The 24,568-nt window shown below is 42.5% G+C and overlaps 1 protein-coding gene across 3 annotated transcripts in view; it reads left to right on the top strand.

The window, feature by feature from the left end:
* SETBP1 (SET binding protein 1) overlaps nt 1-24,568 on the top strand; it is a 261,815-nt gene that overhangs the window by 182,641 nt on the left and 54,606 nt on the right. For all 3 annotated transcript variants that reach the window (XM_086769922.1, XM_086769923.1, XM_086769924.1), the window contains exon 5: nt 1,272-4,737. In XM_086769922.1, the coding sequence (XP_086626048.1) occupies nt 1,272-4,737 (3,466 nt within the window). The remainder of the gene's footprint in view (nt 1-1,271; nt 4,738-24,568) is intronic.

Raw genomic sequence — 24,568 nt, 5'->3', positions numbered from 1 at the left:
ACCTGATTTCCCAGCTCAAACCCCTCTTATGCTGACAGCCTCCTTGCCTCAAAACTTCTGTTGAAAACACCCAAACTGGGATCTAGCGTAAAGTTATTGATAGAATCGTAATTGTAACAGGGTGTTTGCAGAAACAAGAGACACTTAGCAGTTGTTTTCTATTGTTCTTTCCTTGGTTATGCATTTATTTTAAGTCTCTCATCATTTATTTGGCATTCAGAACCGTGTCCTTACAGTTTGCTAAGAGCAGTTGTTTCAGTACTAGGTGTACAAAATTTGTTGCATGCTTTGATCCAGAGCTTTCCAAAAAAAAAAAAAAAGCTCCTAAATGTAACAGGAGAAAACAAATGGCTAGAAGACTTCAGTTGATTAAAGTGTATATATATATATATATAATTTCTTTTTTAAAATTTAAGAGACTTTTCAAAAGGTTACAGCTGTAGTGAACATAATTTATTTAGCTGAAGGAGGCCCACAGATAAAAAAAAAAGTAGACTTTCTTCTGCTCTGTAACAGTTTTCAGCATAATTCTGCCCTTATGGTAACCTCTGCGGCTTGAAGAATTGCTGTCGGATTAGAAATCACACTGAAAATATCTCTTACCAACATTGCAAATAGTGGATTATTAAAATGGAAAGGAAGTAATGCAACCTGAACCTGCCAAGTGTTCTGCACGTACTTGATGCCACGTATATGATTTTAAGCACTAAGTTTGTGGGAATGACTTCTGTGTGCAAATGTAAGCAAGTAAACCTTTGCAGATTCTGACTTCACAGGGAAGTGGACCCATGAGTTTTCCTCCTGTTTGTTACAACTTTTGAGATAATATTGCATTTTTCTTGTTTACAAGAATGAGCTTATTTGCTGTTGTTGAGCATCAAGTTCTGTGAGGGATTATTTTTTAGGAAAAAGAGATTCTCACCAGGAGGCTGAGTCACACCATTCATCCATTGAAAGCGAATATTTTACTTGTGTTTTAAATTAACAATCAATAGAATATATTTCTTTAGCAATTTAGCATTTATAGAAATATTTCCATTGTTTTTAGAGTGGGAAAACAAAACAAAACGTGTTTACACTGCATGCATCTAAATGCAAATTTGGCTTAAGTACAAGAAGTCTTTATAAAGGCTCCTAACCCTTACAACGCAATTGGTTAAGAAGAGTTGTCATTCACTGTACAAATAAAGAGCTGCCACTAGGGGTTACGAATGGACTGATAAACTAATTTTTTTTTTTTTTGTTATTTTTTGTTTTCTGCTCTCCTTCAGGTTTATGATAGGCCACAAAAACATTCTACTCTGCACTATGATCCAGGCCTCCAACAAGACTTCACCGGTGACACCTTAAAATCAAAGCACCAGCAGAAAAGTAGCAACCAGCACCACCTTGACTGGTCAACGAGCTCCGATACTGGATCCACTTCTCAAAGTTGCTTCATCACCACAGAACCCAGTCGAGAAGCAGTTAGTGCCACCAAGGTCTCCACTCCAGAGCCAGGAGTTTCCTTCAGCAAATCTCAAGCAAAGAAGTCCTGCTCCAGCAGCACATGGGGGCAGCTGTCAGCCAGTAGTAAAGAGCTTGCCATTTGCAGTGCAGTCCCATCACCCAACAACATCAGTGTGGCCATCCAGCCAAGCAGTGCCTCCGAATGCAATGGGCTTTTGCCTCATGGGGATCCAGAGGGGGGTGTGCAGCTGGAGGCCCTTGATCAGCCTGCTGGGAGTACAAAGAAGAAGTCCAGCAAAAAGGACTTGATAAGTCAAACCCTCCAAACTGCAGACATGGAATGGATGAAGAGTGCTCAGAAAGCATTTGACAGCAAATCCCATGACATCATGGAAGGGAAAAAGGAGTCTTACTCAATGGACAGTGTGTTGGATATATCACCCTCAAAGCAGAATCCCACTTCTACTAGCAGTTGTGAAAGTGACATCAGTCATGTACGAATTACTATCCCAATAAAATCTCCAACAACGGATACATCTGGCCACAAAAGGAAAAAAAGGCAATCCACAAAATCTTCCTTAGAGAAGGCAATCCAGGAGAAAAGCCTGCCTTCTGGACTTGCTATGAGCAGTGAAGTAGCAAACCGAACTAGCTCTCAACCAGAGGGGAGTAAAAAAGATCTTCGAGCCACAAAGCCAGGGAAAGTGATTGAAAATGAGTCCCCCTTAGTAACTATCGACAGTGGTGTGCTCACTGACAAAGCTTCCCTCAACAGTGCCACCAGACTCAGAAAACCTGTAGCTGTGACATCCACTCTCTTACCCACCGATCTTTCTGCAGCTGGCAAATTATCTGAGGTCCAGCACCCCAAACTTGCAGCTAAGCGGCGATGGACCTGCAGCAAACCTAAATCTGTCCTCCAAGAGACCTCCATGACAACATCTGAGAAGCTTATGGTGGAGCCTCCTTCAGCCTATCCTATCACACCATCCAGCCCTCTGTATACCAATACAGACAGTCTTACTGTGATCACACCTGTCAAGAAAAAAAGAGGACGACCAAAGAAACAGCCTTTGCTCACTGTTGAAACCATTCACGAGGGAACCTCTACTAGCCCAGTGAGTCCAATCAATCGTGAATTCCCAGGAACAAAGAAAAGGAAGAGGAGACGGAATCTGGCCAAGTTGGCCCAGATGGTCCCAGGAGAGGACAATTCCATCAGTGAACTCAAGTTTCACAAGAAGGTTGGGAAGCTTGGAGTGTTGGATAAGAAGACCATCAAGACCATTAATAAAATGAAGACCCTCAAGAGGAAGAATATTCTGAATCAGATCTTGTCCTCCTGCTCCAGCAGCATAGCTCTGAAAGCAAAAGTCCAGCCACCATCTAGTGCTGGGCCAACCACCATTGATACTAGACTAGGGAAGCAGATCAATGTCAGCAAGAGAGGGACTATCTACATTGGTAAAAAACGGGGCAGAAAGCCAAGAGCAGAGCTGCAGCCTCAGCCAGAAGAACCTAAGACAGCCATCAAGCACTCAAGGCCTGTTTCCAGCCAGCCAGAAAACCCAGCAGTGCCTTCCAACCTGCAGTCACTTGTGGCATCGTCACCAGCAGCTATTCATCCACTTTCAACGCAGTTAGTGGGGACTAACGGCAACCTTAGCCCTGCAAGCACTGAAACAAATTTTTCAGAGTTAAAAACTATGCCAAATCTTCAACCTATCAGTGCTCTTCCTACAAAAACCCAGAAAGGAATGCACAGTGGAACTTGGAAGCTGTCTCCACCCAGGTTAATGGCTAATTCACCTTCCCACCTCTGTGAAATAGGTTCTCTGAAAGAAGTCACGCTGTCACCAGTGAGCGAGTCTCACAGCGAGGAAACCATACCGAGCGACAGTGGGATAGGTACAGACAACAACAGCACTTCTGACCAAGCTGAGAAAAGCTCAGAATCTCGCCGGAGATACTCCTTTGATTTCTGCAGCCTGGACAATCCAGAGGCTATCCCATCAGACACCAGCACAAAGAACAGGCATGGTCACCGGCAGAAGCATCTCATTGTGGATAACTTTCTCTCTCATGAGAGTATGAAAAAGCCAAAGCACAAGAGGAAAAGGAAAAGCCTGCAGAACAGAGATGACCTCCAGTTTCTGGCAGACCTTGAGGAACTCATCAACAAGTTTCAAGTGTTCAGGATTTCCCATAGAAGTTACACATTTTATCATGAAAATCCATATCCCAGCATCTTCAGGATTAATTTTGATCACTACTACCCTGTGCCATATATCCAGTACGACCCATTGCTCTATCTTCGCAGGACCTCTGACATGAAGTCTAAGAAGAAGCGTGGTAGACCTGCCAAAACCAATGACACCATGACAAAGGTGCCTTTTTTACAAGGGTTCGGTTACCCTATTCCCAGTGGGAGTTACTATGCACCCTATGGAATGCCTTACACATCAATGCCTATGATGAATCTTGGTTACTATGGTCAGTATCCAGCTCCTTTGTACCTGTCTCACACGCTCGGAGCGGCTTCCCCATTTATGAGACCTACCGTGCCCCCACCCCAATTCCATGCAAGCTCTCATATGAAGATGTCCACCACTGCCAAACATAAAGCAAAACACGGAGTGCACCTACAAACACCTGTGGGAATGGGCCTTGGAGACATGCAGTCCTCTTTGGCTCCTCCAAAGGTTGGAGGAACAAGCCTTTCAAGTGGCCGACTTCACAAAAGGAAACACAAACATAAGCACAAGCATAAGGATGAGCGGATACTGGGGACACATGAAGATCTGAGTGGTCTCTTTGCTAGTAAGTCCACTGGCTTCTCCAGCCATGCGATCAACGAAAGGCTAAGCAGCTCAGATAAAGATCTGTCCTTGCTCAATGAGAAAAGCAAGCATAAGGAGAAGCAGAAGCATCAGCATTGTGAAACTGGACACAAAGGCTCAAAGAGTAACTTTGAAGTGGATACGCTGTCTACGTTGTCACTTTCTGATGCCCAGCAGTGGACACAGAGTAAAGATAAAAGTGACTCAAGCAATGATCCCATTGACTCTTGCGCAAAGAGATACTCTGGTAATACTGAGAGTAATGGAAGGTCAGAGTCCCTGGACATGTTTGGTGAAATGAATTCCTCAAGTGAGAAGAGGGACAACGATGCAAGTGGGAATAAAAGAAGAAGCTTTGAAGGGTTTGGAACTTACAGGGAAAAGGACATTCAGCCCTTCAGGACAAATAGGAAGGACAGAAGTACTTATGATTCTTCAGCTTCTTCAGGTAAGCACTGCCTTATTCTTTTTTACTTTACTGCGTTTAAATTTTAATGCTGAACAAAGAGGGACTTGCCATTTACAGCAAATAAGTTTATGAATCAATAACTTCTCTGGCTTTTTATATTGAGCTCCCATTCTGTATCCAGACTTTGGGGAGATCAACAAGAAAGGTGGCCACGCATTAAGCCAAAACTTTTAAAAATCTTTGAGATGTTACACAACATTTTTACAAATATTTTTCCTACCTTTGCTTTTCTTTCATAGCTTGTTGCACTTCCTCCAAAAATCTCACTGTTGCAGTTTGCAACAGCAGCAATTATAATACCTGTTGGCAAGGCAGACATCCCTCTTTTTAGTGTCTAATGTCACGAGGTGGTAGTCATTGCTCAGCCTTTGGGAGAACAACCACGGTACTGAGCAGAGAGCCTCTGCTCTGGCCCACAAAGCTATTTGTTGATGGGATGGACCAGACACATGGGAAATTGTGGAGCTGGATCAGTGTTCCTTCACTGGTGTGGTGTACTGCTGATCCAGGGACCCATCATGATGATAGCTGGGCTGGATGTATGGAGACTCTGCGTACAATCCTAGTGTAAATCCGTCACTTCCAGTCAGCAGGTGTTGTGTAAAGTAATTATCCTGAGCATTGAGTGGCTATGGGAATGGACTCGTATCACAGAAATGATGAACCCTAGGCAATTGACTCTGAAGAGTTTTAGGGTTCATCATTTGGAAATATAAGTTGGGTAGATGAGGAGGGAGGAAGCTCCTTTTGTCTGCTAGGGCCATCTGTTCCTCTCCTGCAGAGAGAGGGAAAAAAAAGGAATGTACATCTTTTCTGGGAGACTAAATTGTACTATACAATAGGGAGGAATTTTTGTGATGATCCAGAGGCAGGTGTTTTGCTGCAATATAAATGAATTTAGCTTGGGAGCAAGCCCAAATCTCCTGCACCCTCAGATACTTATCACAAAGCAGATTTCACACTTGGTTCTGGAAAAGGGTGAGCTTTGCTGAACCAACAGGTGGTGGATGAGATTCTGATGTGCTAAAAAAGAGTTTCAGAGAAACGTAATTCATAGTCTCCAAAATGAAAAGAGAATCAGTTGAACACACAGAGGGAGCAGAGATTCTGTATAACCTGGCAATGTAAGGCTCTTAAGTTTTTTATTGACTTGTAACCGATTGAGATCCAAAGACTACTCGTGCTTAAGCCACCTAGACATTTCCATTTCCTTCACTGAACCCCGGGATCTGGACTATAGTAATGAAAACCGGTCAAAGGTGAGAGCTTATCCCATGAAAGCATTCCCATTCATGATATAGTATTGTATCAGACCAATTGTGACACCCAGAAATATTGAAAAAGAGACTGAATTTGGTCACTGGTTACATCAGGGTTGCTATATGCCCGTCAAGGAACAAAATTATTCTCCACCGAGTGCTCTGGTGGCTATTGCTTCATGAAAGTTGTGTCCTGGCAGATAAAGGCTAAAAGTCTTCAGAATTTTTAACAAGTCTATTTCTCGGGTTTTTTAATGGAAATTACTGATTTCACAGTTTGATAGCAATTGGATTTGTGGCCTTTTTGCTTTATAAACAGAAGATGTTTCCTAAACCTATACTGTCCAACTTAATATATTTCTCTTAGGTGTAGCAAATTGTCAAGAGAAAATTCTCAGGACTGCTGAACCCAAATGAGTTTCTAAAGTAGAGGCATGATCTCCAGCAGGCTAACTTGGAAATAGAATTGGTAAAAAAAAAAAAAAGCCCATTTCATGTTGTTTTCCTTCAATTTATTGTCCATGATGATAAAAACATAAGATGGAGTGGTAGAACTTGCAGTAGGAGCTCCATCAGATTTTCAATTTAAACTTTTAAAACTGGTTCTCATTTAAACTAGAATTACTATTTTTATTTATTTTTACTTTTCATGATTACAACTGCACATCGTTACCCATGACCTAATCCATCAAGTCACAGATTATGAACTGGTTTCTTCATTGTCAAGCTATTATTTAGATGGAAAAATCATCGGTAGTTAGCTAAGCAGAGCCGGCTAACCAGAGCCATACCTTGCACTACAAGGAAAAATACTAAAACTAAACAGCTCAGCCAAGAAAGGCCTGGAGCCAAGACTGCTCATTAAAGCCTAGAAACATCTGTCTGCTTATGACTGTCTAAGATCTCAGTGCAGATTTTTTTTTTCCTCTCTGCCTTTGACCTTCACTGGGATTCCCAACAGAGGTCTGTACTTGAGTCTAGCCATAGCTATTAACCGGTTCCCACTGAGGAGGGATTAAACTTTTCCACGATAACCTTGACCTTCTTTCTCCTAATTCACCTTGCATTTCCCTGTGGTGGCTAAACAGTGATTGCCTAATCATAAAAATAAAAGGTAAAAGGAAAAAAAAAGCCCTGTGAGAAGATACAGCTCTGTCCCTGGAGGCAATTTCCATAGCCTGATTGCTCTTGCCATTCGGTATTTATCATCTTTCACAATGTAAAAATAATGTATAACAGAGATAAGAGGAGACACCCTGAATATTCAGATGAAAGCTGAAAATAGATTTATATCACTATTTCAGTGTTATCTTTACTGCATGGGCATTTTGGCATGCTCAGAAATGCCATTTGCAACTTCATTGTATGCTGCTGGAGATGAAATATGGAGCAAAAACCACCTACACTCGGCAGAGATACCTGCGATAAGAGTGATGAGAGAACTGTTTAGTGTTCTTTGGCATTCAGGCATTGCAGTTTGTTTCAGTGCAGTGTGTGAGTGCAGGTGCATTGCATTATTGTTATTTTTATTATTATTATCTGTTATACGAGCACTTAGTCATATCTGAAAACTTCCATGTTTTCTGATGCAATGTAGGGGTCATGCATGTGGTAGACAACGGTCCTGCCATATAACCTTAAAGCCTATGTATGATTTTACAATTTAGAAAGATCAGGATGTCAAGGGAAGAGTTGTCCCTTTGCTTTCTGGAGGAGCTGGTTGCAGTCCTGCCATAAGAAAGCTGTGCCAGAGTGGAGGGTCCCATGTAGGGAATGCCACCAGCCACCTCAGTTGGCCACAGCAGATGTCCATTCACTGTACTGCACCGGTCTGGCCTAACACTGTCCATTCATTAGTGGGGACCTTTGTGAGCTTTGACTCATTTTATGTCCCTTGGGACCTCTTGGGGTTAGATGCGTGGTATTAATGCACATGGCAGTTCTCTCAGTGCACTGCCTGTTTCTCCGCCATTGTTGTGGAGACCCTTTCCATAAACACTAATCAGTAATGCTTTCCACCTTCCTTCCCATCCACTCCCCATGACCTGTTGCTTTCTACTGTATTTTTCTGAAATTGCTGTTTCTGTAAGATTCCTTGTGCGCACCTTTCACTGATGAGTGAAAACTAAACAAACCCTACCTGACTGTTTGCCTAATGCAGAAACTGGTCTGGTGGCATCAGTCTGGCCTGTAGGCAAGGATACAGCAGAAGGTGTTTCAGATCCTTGCCACAGTTGTGCTGTCACTGGGACACATCTTAAACAGATCTTTCCAGCTGTGTGCACCAAACATTGACTCTGTTGACTCCCTCCTTCCACTCCCCAAAGCCAGAGGCACATCTCATGTATTTGCAAAATGTTGTTGGGGCCCTTTTGGCACTCTGTGACCCGAGGCACTGGGCACAGCTGGATGACTGATCCTTTCATCTGCTCTCCAGTGGTTACTAAAGCCTCAGGTGAGGGACCCAAGGAGAAGCCACAGATTGGTGCCACAGCTGGGCTGGGGAGACTGAGAGCAGAGCTGTGTTTTAAAGAGGTCCTCATAGCAAACTCCACTTCTCCTTGTCAGGAGGCTGCCTGCTTTGCTTTCATACGTGATGCTGAAGAAGAGACTTGTGTTGCTGATGAGCAGTCTCAGTGCCATAACTTGTGCCTTGGAAAAATAGCAGGAATTATTACCTCTTTCCTTAGGTGGGAAAATGAGGAGAAGCACAATTAACATTTTAAGGTGCGTAGATAAGATAGCCATTTGTGTATGCAACCTGTCTGATTATGTCCTAGTTACAATCGTTGCAGGCTAGGATTTAGCTGGGGGTGAAGCAGAGGTTAAAAGTCACTATACGCAGAACTTCTAATTGTAGTGAAACTAATCAAGGTCTATGCTACTTTATACTCACAGTCTCCTGTTTTTTTTTTTCAAACCCATGATTATACAAGGAAAGATTGCCTCACTTGCATATTGGGCACCATGGCTGAAAGATCAGCTAATAAGTGCATGTGTTTCATCAGATGTAGCACAGACACCATGCACAGTAAATTTACAGGAACACAAAGTTAATCATATGCAGCTATTAGGAAGGTAGTAATCATCAGTCTCCGAATGCTGTATAGTTAGCATGACAAACAAAATGCTTACAAATTAATGCTTGACTTACCTACAAGTGCCCCCACGCTTTCCCACCTCAACGTCCAGCAGTGCTACAAGCTGAGTTTCTTCTGATTTTACCTTTCCATCTCAGCTAATCTCTACGGTGCTGGTGTAACTCTGAAGGGGTCAGTATCAGCTTTAGATGGAGGATGGGCATCACACAGTAAGTCGTGTTTGGCCCTATGACTTGAGGGGGAGAAGAGAGGCTGTGTCGTGAGTGCGTACATATATAAACCATGCTTATTAAACGCATGACTGTATGTTGTATCTATTTAAAATTATTTCCTGATGTCCTTATCTTTAAAGTGCCCTTGTTTCTGTTAAAAAACCTTACATTGGATGATTAAAGCTTCCGAAGGGAGAGTAGGAAGAATGCTGGAGGAAGGGAGGAGAAGTGACAATCAAACAGATGAGCAGCATTCATCTGATGTCAGTACAAACACACGTATAAGTAACCACGCTCTGCTGAGGAGTGTCGTTTATCCAGATGAGATTTCTTCCCTGACAAAACTCCCCTCTGCAGCTCAGTTTCCTGCTGGAATGGGCCGTTGCCACACAGCAGAGAATAAATCTTATGGTTCGTCCTCTCTCAGCAGTCAAATGCATTAGTGTGATTTAAAACAGGACTTGTTATGAGCAAAAACAAACATGGTGAAATATTGGCAAAGCCACCATGAGTTTTGTTTTCGTTTGAGGGGGGTGTTGTTTGGGTTTTTTTTTTTTTAAAAAAAAGCAGCATATGCAGTTCTGGACTATTATCATGAAGCTGTAATCAGCCACAGTTTTACACCAGGAAAAAATCTGTATTTCAGTAATGAGTAAGCGTATTTGTTCTTCTGAATGTATACGAAAGAAGAAGCAGGCAAATAGGATTAACCAGTTGCCTTATGAATCAAACTTTACTGATTTTTGTAAAATAATATTTTCCATAAATAATTTTTTTTTAATAGCTCCAGAATCACAGGGTTGGTTCATTATTCTACAGTGAACACATTATTTCAGGGAAACAGTCATCCAACACTATATTTGATGAACATTTTCTCATTGGACCAGCTTAAAAACATAAAATGAATGTCTATACTGACCAGGTCTGGCATAAATACTCATGGATGCATCTTTATGTACTGGAACAACGGAGGAGAAGTGGCCATCAGGTGATGAACAAAGCTCATCAGATGCCAATTCACACACATACAGAAGTAACCTTGTTTTCTTCAGTAGTGGCATTTGACCCAACATACCTTGGTGTCATATGGCAGTGTGTGCACAGATGCAGAAGCAGGTCTAGGGTTTGGAGACCCGACTTCCATGTCATAATTTTCTCATGTGACTGCAGAAAAATGTCCAAATTGCAGTAAACCTTAGTGTTTGTGTGGAAAGTGGGGATAAAAGCAGTTTCCTGCTGTACAGAGCCGTGGTGAATACTGATATGCAGTGACCTCCAGTGAGTGCGGTGTGGCAGCGGTGGCAGTGCTTGAAGTGGATGGGAGAAAAGCCAGATGTGAACTTCACTCGCTGAGGACGTATGCAGTATTAGTCACCCTCCCCTTCCCCAGCTCTGCCTCTGCTGTGGTTTCCTCAGACACCCCAGGCTCCTCAAGCAGCTGCAGAAGTTTTCCAGCCCCGGCATCAAGGGGTGGGTTGTCCTTTCCTCCTGTGTCCTGTGGTGAGGGACAGGCACTATACAGTTATGGAGTGAGTGTTTATACCATCTGGCCCACAAAACTTAGCATTGGAGCTTTACAAAATACCATTATTTGTAAATACAACTATATTCATCAAAACAGCTGTTTGGGCCCCTGGATGCAAAGAAGTACAACCAAAACTACTGAAATGACCTCCAAAAATATTATCCAGTCCCCTTGGGATAGACATCCTTCTTGTTTTCCACTAAGTCTTCTGCCAGTCCTGGGGAGAGGAGGCCAAATTAGCATGACTGTTGCTTCATTCTGCCCACGGCATTTCCTAGAGGAATGGGCTGCTGAGGGAAAAGAAAAATGATGAGGAAAGCAAGTCAAAGCTTTCACTGAAAGTGTTTTGACCAAGGCATTTGAAATACAGTGAGTTTTGTTGTTATTGTTTTAGTGCTACTGCTTGCTTACTGTGTTGCTTCCAACATTTGCACTGACCAAGGAGAGAAGAAACAAGAGGGAAGCTGGAGTAGGAAAGGGAGCTGGAGTATTTACCACCCAATCAATCTTTTATTTCATCTCTTAATGATTGTATGTTTATTGCGCTGCCTGAGGCTCACTACAAAGTCTTTTGGACTAGCATTGAATTAATCAAATTAAATGCTGTGACCCCTTTGCTTTCTGGGAGTGTTACAAGCCTCCCAGCACCCTGCCTAATTTCTGCCTCTTACTTTGCTCTCTGTCCAACAGTCAAGCGGTTCTTCCTTCGCAACTTGGCGGCTCCCAGCTATTTATCTTCGCTCTTTCTGGCCAATGCCAGAATGTCTTGTTTGATGTTTTTATTTAGACCACTGCTGGTTTATGGAGCTGTGCAGAGTCCACGTTGGGTGTGCGGCAGCTGCACGTCGTACACAATTGGCTTCTGCTGGTCTTTTGACTTTGAAAGGCAATAAAGAATCATGGCCATATTCTCGTCTCAGCCTGGTGTAAATCAAGGATCTCCCCATTGAGATTGGTGAGGTTGATTTCTGGAGTGAAGTTTCTGTCAAGACAAAACGTATGTGGCTGCAAAGTCACATTCGTGACTTCAGCAGGGACACATTGGAGTCCTTACGGCTATGCTCTACCTATTGGGTGCCGAGAACAGCCTGATCTGGCATTTGTAAAGATTCTCTTAGCTTGGAGGAATAGCATGGGCTAAGATTTTGACAGTGCACAGTCTGGATACTTGTTTAAGTGGCAGTTTAAGAAGAGTTAGAAGGAAGTGTGTGCTATAGTTCTGGACTCTACGCAATATAATTTCTTGCTTGAAAGCACTGATAATCTAGGTACAAGGCAAGAGATGTGCTCCAATGCACAGAAGAAGTAAAAAAAAAGCAATGGCTGTATCTTCACTATTAAGCTGCCGGTCACTGTGACTCAAAGCTGGGCACAGGAAAAGCTGAGCTCAAGATATCTGCCAGTGAGTGGGAACTTAAGGTACCCAGGGCAATCTGCATCCCATTCAACCCAACTGCAAAAGCAAGAGTTGGGGTCTGTGACATCCAGAGCATGATCTGAGGCAGCTTCTCCCTTCCCACTGCCTACCGAGACTTTTATGTTCATGTATCACAGCAAAAGAAAGATGAAAGAGCGTTATCCCAGCTGCCTTATTCTGCCTGATTGCAATAATGATGCTAAACCTGATGTAGTCAGGGATGTCCCTGCTCCTTGCAGGGGTGTTGGACTAGATGACCTTTGAAGGTCCCTTCCAACCCTAACCATTCTATGATTCTATGATTCTAAACAACCAAAGGAGTAAGAACACGCTGTTTTAAGATTTCACCAAGAAGGAAGTCAGAATAATTCTCCTGTAGATCAAGGGCTGAGGCGGCGGAGGGGGGCGGGGGGTGGAATGGTGAGTGGGAAAGGAAAGTTTTGACTGTCCGTGGAGGAGTTTTTACACAACCTCAAAGACTTTAAAAGACCCAAAGACTCATAATAGAAGTCATTAGTGATTTGTCATTGAAAACATGCAGCTGGGCACAGATCCCCACAGGCTTTTGCAGCAGCAGCACTGAGTCTGACCAGGCTTTGACATGAGGCAGTGCTGATTTTAGGAGGCTTTGGGAGTGTGTGCAATGCAGAGTTAACTGTCAAGCACAGGCAGGACTAGATGGCTCTGAGGGATTTGCTAATGAGCTATCAAGCCTTGGGTCACTGGCTGAAATTTAATCTGTGAGAACAGTGACAGAAAATCAAATCAAAGTGCTGACGTCAAAGTGATGCTGGAGCAGCAGCTAAAGCATTGCTGATTCCTTATGCAGCACATACAGGCAGCTTAAATAAACTGTGAACAAACCGTGAGGAGCTTTTCTGGGTCATTCCAATTGCAAGATACAGTTTGGCCAATTTGTATTATACCTGTCAGTAACTCCCTTGTCTTAGTGTGTTTTTTTTGTGAATGACATCAGCATATCTCATCACAGAATCTGACCCAAACCTGTTGTTACATAGCAGTAGAAGCAAGGTTTTTGAGACATCTACGAGGGTTCACTCAACAGTGTCATGTAATGTGAATCAGCAATGTAGCACAAAGCACAGCAGTTTGCAGTTCTGGTGATTGAGTTTTTTTTTCCATTAAGTTCCATATCGAGACCAGTAGTGATGGATTTCGCATTCCTGGGCTCCTGAGATGACTTGATGGTTTCACCATAGCTTTCTGAGAGCTGGGGACAGCCTCAGGTTACTAAGGCTATAAAGCCAGTTCTTACAGTTTTCACGGTTAGCAGAGGGAGGATTGGTGACAAAAGGGACAAGGGTGCCCGGTGCCCTCAGCAACGGTAGCAGTACTGCGTAGACGGGTCAGCGTGCTGGGGCAGGCAGGCTTGTGCTGATGCTCCTCACCCCACTGACATGTTCATTGTCCTTTTCACTGATTTTTAGGAGCAACTCAGCAGTCTTTCCTCTGCTCCCAAGCAGCCGGGCTGAGGATACAGAGTCTCTCCATATGGCACAGAGCTGCTGTTTCAGCTCTGCGTCTTTGGCCTTCCTTGCCTCCAGTGTAGGCAGGGAAGGGAGCAATAGTCAGCATTGTTTTCTGTGCCAGCTATGATTACTTGGCATGAAGAGCACTTAAGTAAGTTGACACAGCCTTTGAGTTGCTTGGTTTGCTTAAAAAAGAAAAGAAAATAATCCCTGGGGTACTCCAGGTTCTCTTTGCTGGCTGAAATTTAGTCTGCACTGGTAAAATCTTTGGTTTATTCCAGAACTGGGAGGTAGTCAGCTGCAGAATGTTTGTCATTCTGATATTTATTTATTTTGTATTTTACAAAAAACAAAACAAAACAAAACAAAAACAAACAACTCTGGGAGAGCAGCAAGTTAAAAAAAATAGTTAAACTCCAGATTCAGGCAGATTTCCTGTTTTGCTTCTTAACAAAACCTCAAAACCACTTCGAACAAGTTTCCCACCTCAGCTGAGGGTGGAGTTGCGTACGCCCCACACGTGGCCTCCAGAAGTGCACCCAAGGACAATAGCACATCTCCTTTGGCACAGTGGGGCCAAATTTACTACTAGCAGGGCAGTCAATACGTGCGCCTGTGCATGACTGCCCAAAAGAGCTTCTGACTCAGCCAAGTACATTGGAAAACTTTAACTTTTCTATTTCCAACAGAACAGACTGAACGGTAGAGATGTGGCAGGCAGAAACTGGAGGCATTTGATAAAGGGATGCCTCTGCGAGATGTTAGGCAGACATCGGCTGTTGTCGGTATGCTGGGCAATCTGTCGTAATTTCATCGATTTGATCTGGTGAGACAACATCTCAGTGAATAAGAAGAGCACAGAAATCTATTGCACTGAAATTAATGGTTGCTGCCCGATCTCCTAAAATGAATACATTGCAATCTGAAGCAATGCATGCATTTTGCAAACCCAGCATTCTTTGGCTCCTACGGCGCATCATGACGTTACTTTAGGCGGTAAGGAAGATCTTATTTGTGATATAGTGTGCTGTGGTAGATAGTAAAGCAGCTAGATGCCTGGGAACTCTGGATGGAGCTATGGCATTTGGGTGTGTAACTCTCAGTAACAATAAGCAGTGCTTAACATTTCCTCCCACACTCCAAGCATACCCATTAAAAGTTTAGCCAAGTCAGCTGTGCAAGTTCTTGCGTAAAAGGACAAACTGCTAAAATGCTAATAGGAGCCACTTTCATGTTAAAGAGGGGGTAGAGCTGGATGCGTTAACCCACTTTCTCCTTCTCTGCTGCTAATCGGCAGAGAGTCTTGCTGAGTTCAAAGAAACCCCTAGCAGGTAAAAATAGTAAGAAATCAGGCTCAAACCCAGGTTCAGGACTCCTGAGTCTTTTCTTGGCTTTCTTTCTGAGATACTGCATAGTTTGAAGAAGTCAGTGAATGTGATTTAGGCCATCCATGAGTCAACTTAAGTCCCCGTGAGAACGAACTGGATGTGTCTAAGTCCCAGGGAATGGCTCAGGCCATTTCATCAGAAGAACCTACATCCTGGAGAAAATAAGCACGTATATAAATCTGGACAGTGTGTTTTGGACTTAAGACTAACTGAGGAACATAAGCATATAGTTTTGCATGTGTTCAGTGACTGACAGCTGTTGGCAGTCCATCGTGACTCATAAGTGAGTGAGGAACTGCTAATATCTCCCCAGGTGTTGAAAAGGGTTCACTACAGTAAAGTGAGGGCTCACTAAGCCTGAGCAAACCCACCAGTTTTAGATTACATTGAGCTAGCATGGAACACCTCAGCAAGAGAAATCTGGGGCATATTTATAGCGTTTTTGTGGCAAAATCAGAAGGAGCGCCTATGCCTCTGGACTGCTTGTTACGGGCTGGCTCGTGTTCTCACAGCTGAGAGCTGGGACAGATTGATCCACACTGTATGGCTCTTGATCCTGATCTCCACTGGACAACATCTCCCTGTAGCCCTGGAGTATAATTATAGTTATTTCTGGGTTTTTTTTTTTTTTCCCTAATACAGATTCCAAAATAGGGACTTTTCTGTAGCCACCTGCTTCACATGTGCTCTGGGAAGTGACAGGAGTGATGCTGGGATTTGGGGACTTCAGATTAGTGTTGCAATATTGCACCAGGTAAAGAGCCAAAGTTGTGTGCTGCATGTCCACACTGGAGCAGAGCCTGGAGCACACTGTCACCATGGCCATGCCCAGCTTTCCTCTTGGATGGAATAAATGACTCCCTCATGGCTAGCTAACAAGGGCAGTGTGTGGAGGACCTGGATACTGGGATACAGGAGAGGGACAAGTCAGTCTGGCAGTGTAGAAACACCCGGGCGTTCCTAAGAGCCAGCTAAGTCTGGGGCATGAGGGAACATCTGTTCCCTGGCCTAACTTAATTCATGTTATTTAACTGATAGAGCTACAAAATAGAATATTCACAAGCAGAAGGCTTCCCCTTCCACTGGGCTGACACTCTCTAGCTTCTACATCTTACACGTCTGGTTGTTGAATGGTTGTTCTTCAGCAGGAGGAGGCAATGCCTGCACTCCAGCCTTACCTGTAGCCTGGTATAGTCCGGACAAGTGGAAATACTGAGGCCAGACCTCCTCAGGCTGGGCAGCCTACATCTCTAGTTTTCTATTTTCTGGATAAGTGTTCAAACCATTAATATCTTGTGCTTCCTCCTCCCACTTATCCCACAACACAGGTGCTTGCCCTTCAGAGGGGAATTTGCATTTTGATTCCCATGTAAGCAGGATTGCACACTGCTGAGCCTTGAATTAAGCACTTACCCAGCCGCACTCCTGAGAATAATATTTCCTAGTGCCTATGCCTGAGTGGCTGCGTGCGAGCACACTAAATCATCCCATGAATGCCCCAGAGCTCACCGTTCAGTTGATGGAGAAATGTGTGAACATGGCTTGGGTGCTACTTCAGAGGCATCTGTCTCTGCATGGCTTGTATAGTTTGCGTAGGCACCTGCCTTAAGTGATGTGAATCATTCCGCTGGAGCCAAGAACCCGTTTGGTTTTTTTTTTTCAGATGTTGCCACAAATAAATTGAGTGCCTGAAGCAAGCAGTCTCAATCTAGCCTTCAGGGTCTCCATGTTTACCGACTGAAATAATGATATAATAGTCCTTGCCCAACTCAAAGAGCTGTTGCAAGATTTTAATTAATTAACGCTGGCAAGGCTTTGAAATATTGGAAATGAAATGAGGTCTGTAAATGAAGTGTATTATTATGACTTGATGGCACTTTCTACTTCACTTTCACGCCATACCTGAGTACAGAGCAGGGCAGCTGCATTCTCTGATTCATCATGAATCACAAAGAAGCCTACTTAAAATTTGAATAGTATTGATATATTTACACCAGTTAAAATGTTCCAGGGAAGAGACATTACTTCTTACTCCAAGAATACTGGCCAAAGTGCTGGCAGCTCCTCTCCTTTTTCTTCCTCTCAGTATTACCCCATCTATACTGGAGTCTTCAGCTACCTAGTGCTCAGTGTTTAAGCAAGATATGCCAGAAGGTAGCTGTAGATGTAAGTCCTACTAGGATTCACAGAAGACCTGATTACTCCCCAGTGACAGTGCTGGCTAGCACACGTTCTCATCCTTAGCACTATCATCCCCCAGGTAGCTTTTGGTCTTCCGTTTCTCAAGTATGATTGATGTTAATTATAGCCATGCAGTTACAATGGTGGGCAAGACACCCTAGAGAAGTTGATAGCCCCGCAGTCCTTCTTGTGCCTAGCATCAGATTAGCACACAAAACTCCTTGGACTAAGTCCCTTGGTAGGTCACACCATTTCATCAAATTACAAAATAGCTCATTAGATTCCTAGTCAGGTTTAATTTTTTTCTGTATGTAAATTATTAGTGAAGAATGCTATAAACTTACTTGCTGAGCACTTTGCCTCCACTGCTATGTGAAAAACCAGAAGGTGCTACAGGATAAACACAGGAGGGAGGGTATCATCTGCCACTACGTATAACTCCAGATGATAGCACTAAACACCCAAGGGTTGGTGCCATTCAGCTAGCCACTAGGAAGAGATGACCTCAGGAGGAGGCGGCTGGACAGCCATGCAGATGGCTTGTACAGTTCTATCAGTAGGTCTGCTGTGCCACAAACAACTCTTTTCATGTGCATAACATGGTACTGGCAGCTTCTGTTGTTCCCGTCTGTGCAAGATGGGTCTTGGCATTGCCGCCTGGCCCTCATGCATTGTCCTAGTAGTGTTCACTCCACTAAATTGGACCAAATGAACGACCCATTTGTACTGACCCTTGCCAAAGAATAATAGTTATTTTTCCAACCCATTGCTGGAACTAGAAAGCATCTTCCCTTCTGTTATTATCATCCTTATGTCTTATACCCTCATCAAAGACAGAATTTACATTGTCCCCTAGGGGTAATTCCTAATTCAGAGGATAAGAGATGCCTTGAAGATCAAGTAAAATTTTATCAATATAAACTGTCCAGCAGTCAATGGAGACTCATGCAGACTGCCTACTTTGAGTCAAGTTCACACAGAACTGAACGTCACAAGAGTGCATCCTTTGATGAGAGTTGAGAAGCCAGTGGTGTTTGTGCTCTTTTTACATATACTATTTAGATGTTCAGTATTTTCTCTAATTTGTACATGGTGCTTTTTAGCATTAAATCTCAGATTGGTTTTACAAGAGATGTCAGTATTTTTACCCTCATTTCACGGGTGGATAAACCAAGGTGCAGGGAGGTCTAATGCCAGAAGGTCGATGTCAAACTGAGAAACAGCTAATTGCAACAGACTTAAATGCATCATTGTGCATGAGTGTCAGTAATTCTTATTGCAACATCAACCGCAAAGATATGCAGAGATACCAAAGACAGAGCCCAGCAGTACTGGGCTGTTCTCTATGGATAGGGATGTGCTCTCCACAGATTTATTTTTTTTTCCCCAGACCTGATAAATGACTTAAAGGAGAGCAGGTGCCATTTCTCCACCTGAATGACTATGCCTAGAGGCAATAGAAGACATTTTTAGGATATGGTTTCCCTCCTATTTACATCAAGCTAGTAGCAGTGCTTATTTTAACACGATTGCCAAGTGACTTTATTTTTAGGTCTTGTCAGCATAGTATAATTTTGTAATTCTTGCCTTCTTTAAAACAAGTAAAGATATTTCAATGGGAACATGAAATTCACTGGAAGAATTATTGCTGCCCCTCACATATGTATTGATAGCCTAAGAAAGCAGTGATCTTCTCTTTCCCATAATGAGAAATGCTCCAAATCTATAAAGCATCCCTAATATTTTACTTCAAGAGACCAAATCACAAGTTGAGTTACCTTTCAGTAAGAACTTTATAGATTTTCCAGCTCGTAAGGAGTTCCTTAGGGAGTCTTATTTCATCCAAATGACATTGTTGTCTTGATAGCTATCACATTCCTATAGGAGAATTTGACAGTGGAGCATAATCTTGGTTTAAAAGGTCCCAGAAAATAATGCAAAATTGAATAGGTAAGGGAAAAAAAAAAAAGGAGAAAAAAAAAAGAGAGGAAGATGCAGTTTGTTAAATTCACACAAATAAGAAAAATCCAGTTGCCGTGAAGACAGCTCAGCCACATGTGTTTCTATGAGCGTGTGTCAACTTGATGTACTACACTTCTGTGCTTGATTCAATTACCACATTTCAGAAGAACGTAGTAATTGCCATATTGCGTCTACCTCATCTGGTATCCCATCCAAAGAATGTGGAAGAGAAGGCATGTAGAAGATGGAAATGGCAAAATGTGTCTCTGGAAGGCATCTCTTCCTGCTTCTCCTGATTAACAGATTGGCTTTTGTCCTTGTGAATCACTTTTTATATCCCTTCTTTTTCTCTCCCAGTGTAATAGTAAATACTCTTACAATCTACACTTCAGAAACTCATGGGGTTTTTTTTTGTCTTCATAATACTTTCGATAAATCCTACCACAGGAAGCGAAAGTTGAAATGTGACCAGTCTATTAGGAGCAAAAACATTAAAGATGAGAGCCCACCTGGAAACCAGCTCCAGAGGAATAGCAATGGTTCATAAACCATGAGGCTCAGCGGAGAGAAGCTGTGCGCAGGGCCAAGATTTCAATAAGGACACATCCTGATTTATGCTAGGTAGGACCTGGAGAAAGATACCTTTACACTGCCTGAATGTCTTTTGCCTTGGGTGCTGTCGAAGGAGATGCAGTTTAAAAAGAAAATTCATTTATACCTCTAAGGAGGAGAGTGACAGTTGTGTAGTGGTGTGCTGAAATTCCACACACTTTTGAGACACTGAAAGACTGTGAGTAGCCTTACAACAGGTCCTTGGAATTGCCCTACATGTGGTTTATGGTTACCCTAATTTATTTTGTTCTAACTAAGATTATATAAGATACTATAAAGGCAAGTTTAAAGAAATTTATTTTCTGGACTGACTGCCAAGAAATTCAGAAGAATTGTCTACCAATGTGCAACATATGAGTGCATTTTTTCACCAGTAATTTGTATTTTTCAGACTGCAGAATGACATTGTTTCATCACTTGGGTTTTCATGCACTTTTTTTTTTTCTTTTGGCAGAGCTCTTTTATTGCACAATGGTGATATGTTTATCTTGACTTTTAATTTGTAGTCTCAGAACAGGTCTTTAGTGGATAGAAGAAATCACGACAATGAAAAACATTCCTCTCTGAGAAACAGTATTCCATTTTTAACCATACTATCTGGCCTAATTTTGAATAATTTCTGGAGGCATTATCATGAACATATTTGTGAATCACCTGCTAAAGGCATCCATTAAGGGGTTTTTGATAGCTTAGAAGGCCTGAAGAAATCATGTTGGACAATTATATGATGTACATATTGTCACAATATTTATTAGAGGATCAGATCTTTACCTTCTTAAATTTAATCACTAAATATTCATGTAGATCAAGACCCCATTCCGTTAGCTATACTACAAATGATTCTTCCAGGTTTGAACGAATGGATTAGCAGCTCTCCATCTACCCCACTTGATTTCCACTTGTCAGTTGATTTTGTCAGTGGGGCTACACTACTTTCAGTGTGCATTTATTCACCAAAACACTACTTAGTTTCCTCTGAACCAGTGAATGTGTTGAGTGTAAAAGAGGAAGAAACCAGAGGATGTCTACATGTAACAGCACCATTTTTTATGAGGATTTTTTGATGTCACAAAAACAATGTGTATCCACAGAGCTTTACACAACCTCATAAATGACCAGTTCACATTGTGCCTCTAATTGTCCTCAACTGGAAGCAAAAATGCTGTCTGTGAGCCAAAGCTGATTAACGCTATTGGTTGATGAATTTTCTTTAAAAAAAAAAGAAAAAAAAAGAGCCAAGGAGGAGCCACAACAACTCTGAACTTTCACAAGAACTGCCTCTCCTTCAGGGGAATTTTGATTTTTCCTGCTGTTTTGTTTGTTTTAAAAAAAATGGTGATGTCTAATCTTCAGGAACGTACCTCATCATCCAAACCACAAACTGCTGGCAAAATAATAAACCTACACAGAATGTACTGTTAGATTATTTTTTTTTTTTACTTCTTCCTTTCAGAGGTATAAATCACAGCTTTTTGCTTTTGCAAATTAAAGTATAGGCTTTGCACTGGATAGTTGGCACCGTTTCTTTTGGCCAAATGTTCCATGCTGCTTCCAAAGAAACCGTGGACACTGAGTTGGCTATAGTTTGTCTTTGAACTCGCTTGCAAAACCTCAGTCTTTATGGGTCTCCAAGAAAAAAAAATATACATAGTTTATTTATTAAGGTGCAGTTTAACTCTTTCGTGTGCAGAATTGCTGATGGTAATTCTACTCTGGTTTTTCAGTTTATTTATTTATCTGGTAGAGTTCTTGCTGTTTACTTCTTCTAGTTTACATGAATGCCATCATCCTGACATATAGGTCCAAAAAATCAGTATATTTCTGATTATTATACATGATCTGAAAAGTATGGTTTCAAGTAAACCATACTCAATTATTATCCTATGAGGCCAGGCTGAGAGAGTTGGGGCTGTTCAGCCTGGAGAAGCAGAGGTTCCAGGGAGACCTTAGAGCAGCCTTCCAGTACCTCAAGGGGGCCTACAGAAAACGGGGAGAAACTCTTCAGCAGGGCCTGTTGTGACAGCACAAAGGGTAATGGTTTTAAAGTAGAAGGAAACAAATTCAGACTGGACATAAGGAGAAAATTTTTAAGCTGAGGGTGGTGGAACACTGGCACAGGTTGCCCAGAGAGGTGGTGGATGCCCCATCCCTGGAAACATTCAAGGCCAGGTTGGCTGGGGCTCTGAGCAACCTGATCTGGTTGGAGATGTCCCTGCTTCTGGCAGGGGGCTGGACTAGATGACCTTTGAAGGTCCCTTCCCACCCAAAACATTCTACAATTCTATGATTATTGAGTAAATATATTTCCCATTACATTTCCAGAAACCTTCTCAGCTACATTCTGGCCTTTATGTCTTTGTAACATAGTAGACAAACAGTGCTATCATTGCAGCTTTTGCTGCTCGGTTGTCTATAATGCCCTTCTAAAGAGTATGGAGATAGGAATGCACCATGGTCTCTCTCCTTGAAGCACTTGCTGATTTTGTCTGTCAAATATGGTTTAAAGTTTTGATCAACCCTATGTTCAGCAAGGAATAAATTAAAATTATCAGTGTGTAAAACGTTTCAGGTCTTGTGTTAATCTTGGATTTTTCCCTCTAGCATCCTTGTACTGCTTTCTTCTGCAATGCTTCCTTTCTATTGATGTGATGCCATCTTTGGTACTCTAACAAAGGACTATATAAATGTTTGGAACCCAGAACAGATGTTTTTGGGCAGCTTTCATTCAGTTTGCCAAATTCAGGCATAAAACAAGATCCTGACCACTTGTGGTTACTGTAGATGGGATGATTTTTTCAAAGGAAGAGTGAGCATGCTGGGTCCAATGACTTCCTGTCTTCTGGCATCCTACCACGTCTTCTTTACTATACCATAATGTTTCTCAAGTTTGCTTTTGTTTCACTCTCATAATTGGCTTTGTGTATCCACTGACTGATCTGATTTTCCTATCAAGGCAAGGCTGTTCGCTCCAGATTTTCACTAGTGTAACTGAGAGGAAAATTTGGTCCGTATGCTCTGTAATAAGATATATCATCACTGTCAATATTTTTCTTCTTCCCATCACTCCCCTACCATATGGCAACTTCACAGGAAACAACTGAACTGCATATGTTCTAAGTAGGACTTCTTCATTCCCTGCAAAATCGAGGTTGGTTTTAATGTCATTCAGATTTAAAAATTGAGGAAGTCCTTAATCCTTTAGCATGGGATTTTCATCTAACTTTAACCACCCGAAAGTTAGGCAGCCAGTGGCAGCTAGTCATCTGAGCTCCTCCTGTAGTCACTAGAGGGAGGAAGCAACTCTGGAGAGGGTGATCCATCACATCTTAAGGTAAGAGCTGGGGGTAAATCTTATTGCTGCGAACATGAAAACAAATCTCCTCAACATCCACTGGTCTTAATGTTGAACTGATGCATTGAGCTGCAGACCCAAAGGCAATATCTGTGCTGGTGGATTGAACAGGGACAGGAGATGATTGTCCTGAGCTGTTAGCCTGTTCCCTGGAACATTTTAACCTCTCTGCAGATAACTCCTATGGGCATCGTGAGCCAGGGACAGTTTACAGTCAACGAGACACAGATAAGACTGCCTTGTTTAGGCTAGGAAATTTAGCCCTAGCAATACAAGCCTTGTCGCCCACTTGCTTTCAGGGTCGGAAAATAAATGCTGGCCTGTTGTATTTACTGTAGATAAATTTGACTGTAGATACAGTCAAAGAGGTGTGAGCAGGGGAGAAAGCAGTACAAGAGAATGAAAGATTAAGTTGAGTTTTTTATTTGCATTGTCTGAAACTGGGACTTGGGTGAAAATATTAAACAAAGAGACAAGAGCTACTGTTAGTGAGACTTTTCTTATTAGGCAAATTTTGAAGACACGCTTTCCCTGTGCTGGTGCTGGAGAGTGACTGACAGTGCCTATGGAAAACAATATTTGTAAAGAAAGACTTTCAGAACCTGCTATGCCTAAATGATTTTCTAAAACCAATCACCCCACAGATCCCCTTGAAGCTGTCATTAGGCAACTGATCTCCAGAGGGTTTGTACCCAGGAAAATGCTCAGTGTCACAGACACAAGTGTTTCTGCAGTTTCTGAGCTCTGCCTGCTGGGTTTTAAGACTTGGGACAACTCTGCCTTAAAAACACCTACTGTTCACCACAGAGTACCCAGGTCCAGCAACAAGCAGTGCAAAGTGTTTCAGCTACTTTCCACCACTGTTATGAGACCTAGGGAGCAGGGGATAAATTCAGATGAATAACCCTATTTTTAAGTTGTTTCCAGGGAGTGTGTGGGTGTTACAGACATTTAACTGCCAGGTTGCCATTTTTTGCACTAATAGTTTCCATACTAGCTGACTGACCAGTCTCCCTGATGTGTCGCATCAATTTTCTTATTAAACATGAAAATAATGAATGTTAGGAATGAGCCTAGAAAGCTCCTCATCTCCCAGATTGGGCCTTGGTGCCAAGTGTCTGCCTGGCATCGTGTCCAATATTCTGCAAACAACATCTGCATAAGCGTGTCAGTTGTGTAACTCATAAATTTAATGTAAATGACTGCCGTGATTTGCTGAGTAGCACTGATTAGAGCTGGCTTGCCAGAGGGAGACTTTGCGGTATGTGGGAGAGACAGCTGTGCCGTGCATTTCCCAGGAAAGGGAAGAGG

This window comes from Chlamydotis macqueenii, chromosome Z (assembly GCF_036417535.1).
Source record: "Chlamydotis macqueenii isolate bChlMac1 chromosome Z, bChlMac1.mat, whole genome shotgun sequence".
In the NCBI taxonomy this organism is placed as follows: Eukaryota; Metazoa; Chordata; class Aves; order Otidiformes; family Otididae; genus Chlamydotis; species Chlamydotis macqueenii.
This window is presented reverse-complemented; position numbering and strand designations above follow the sequence as displayed.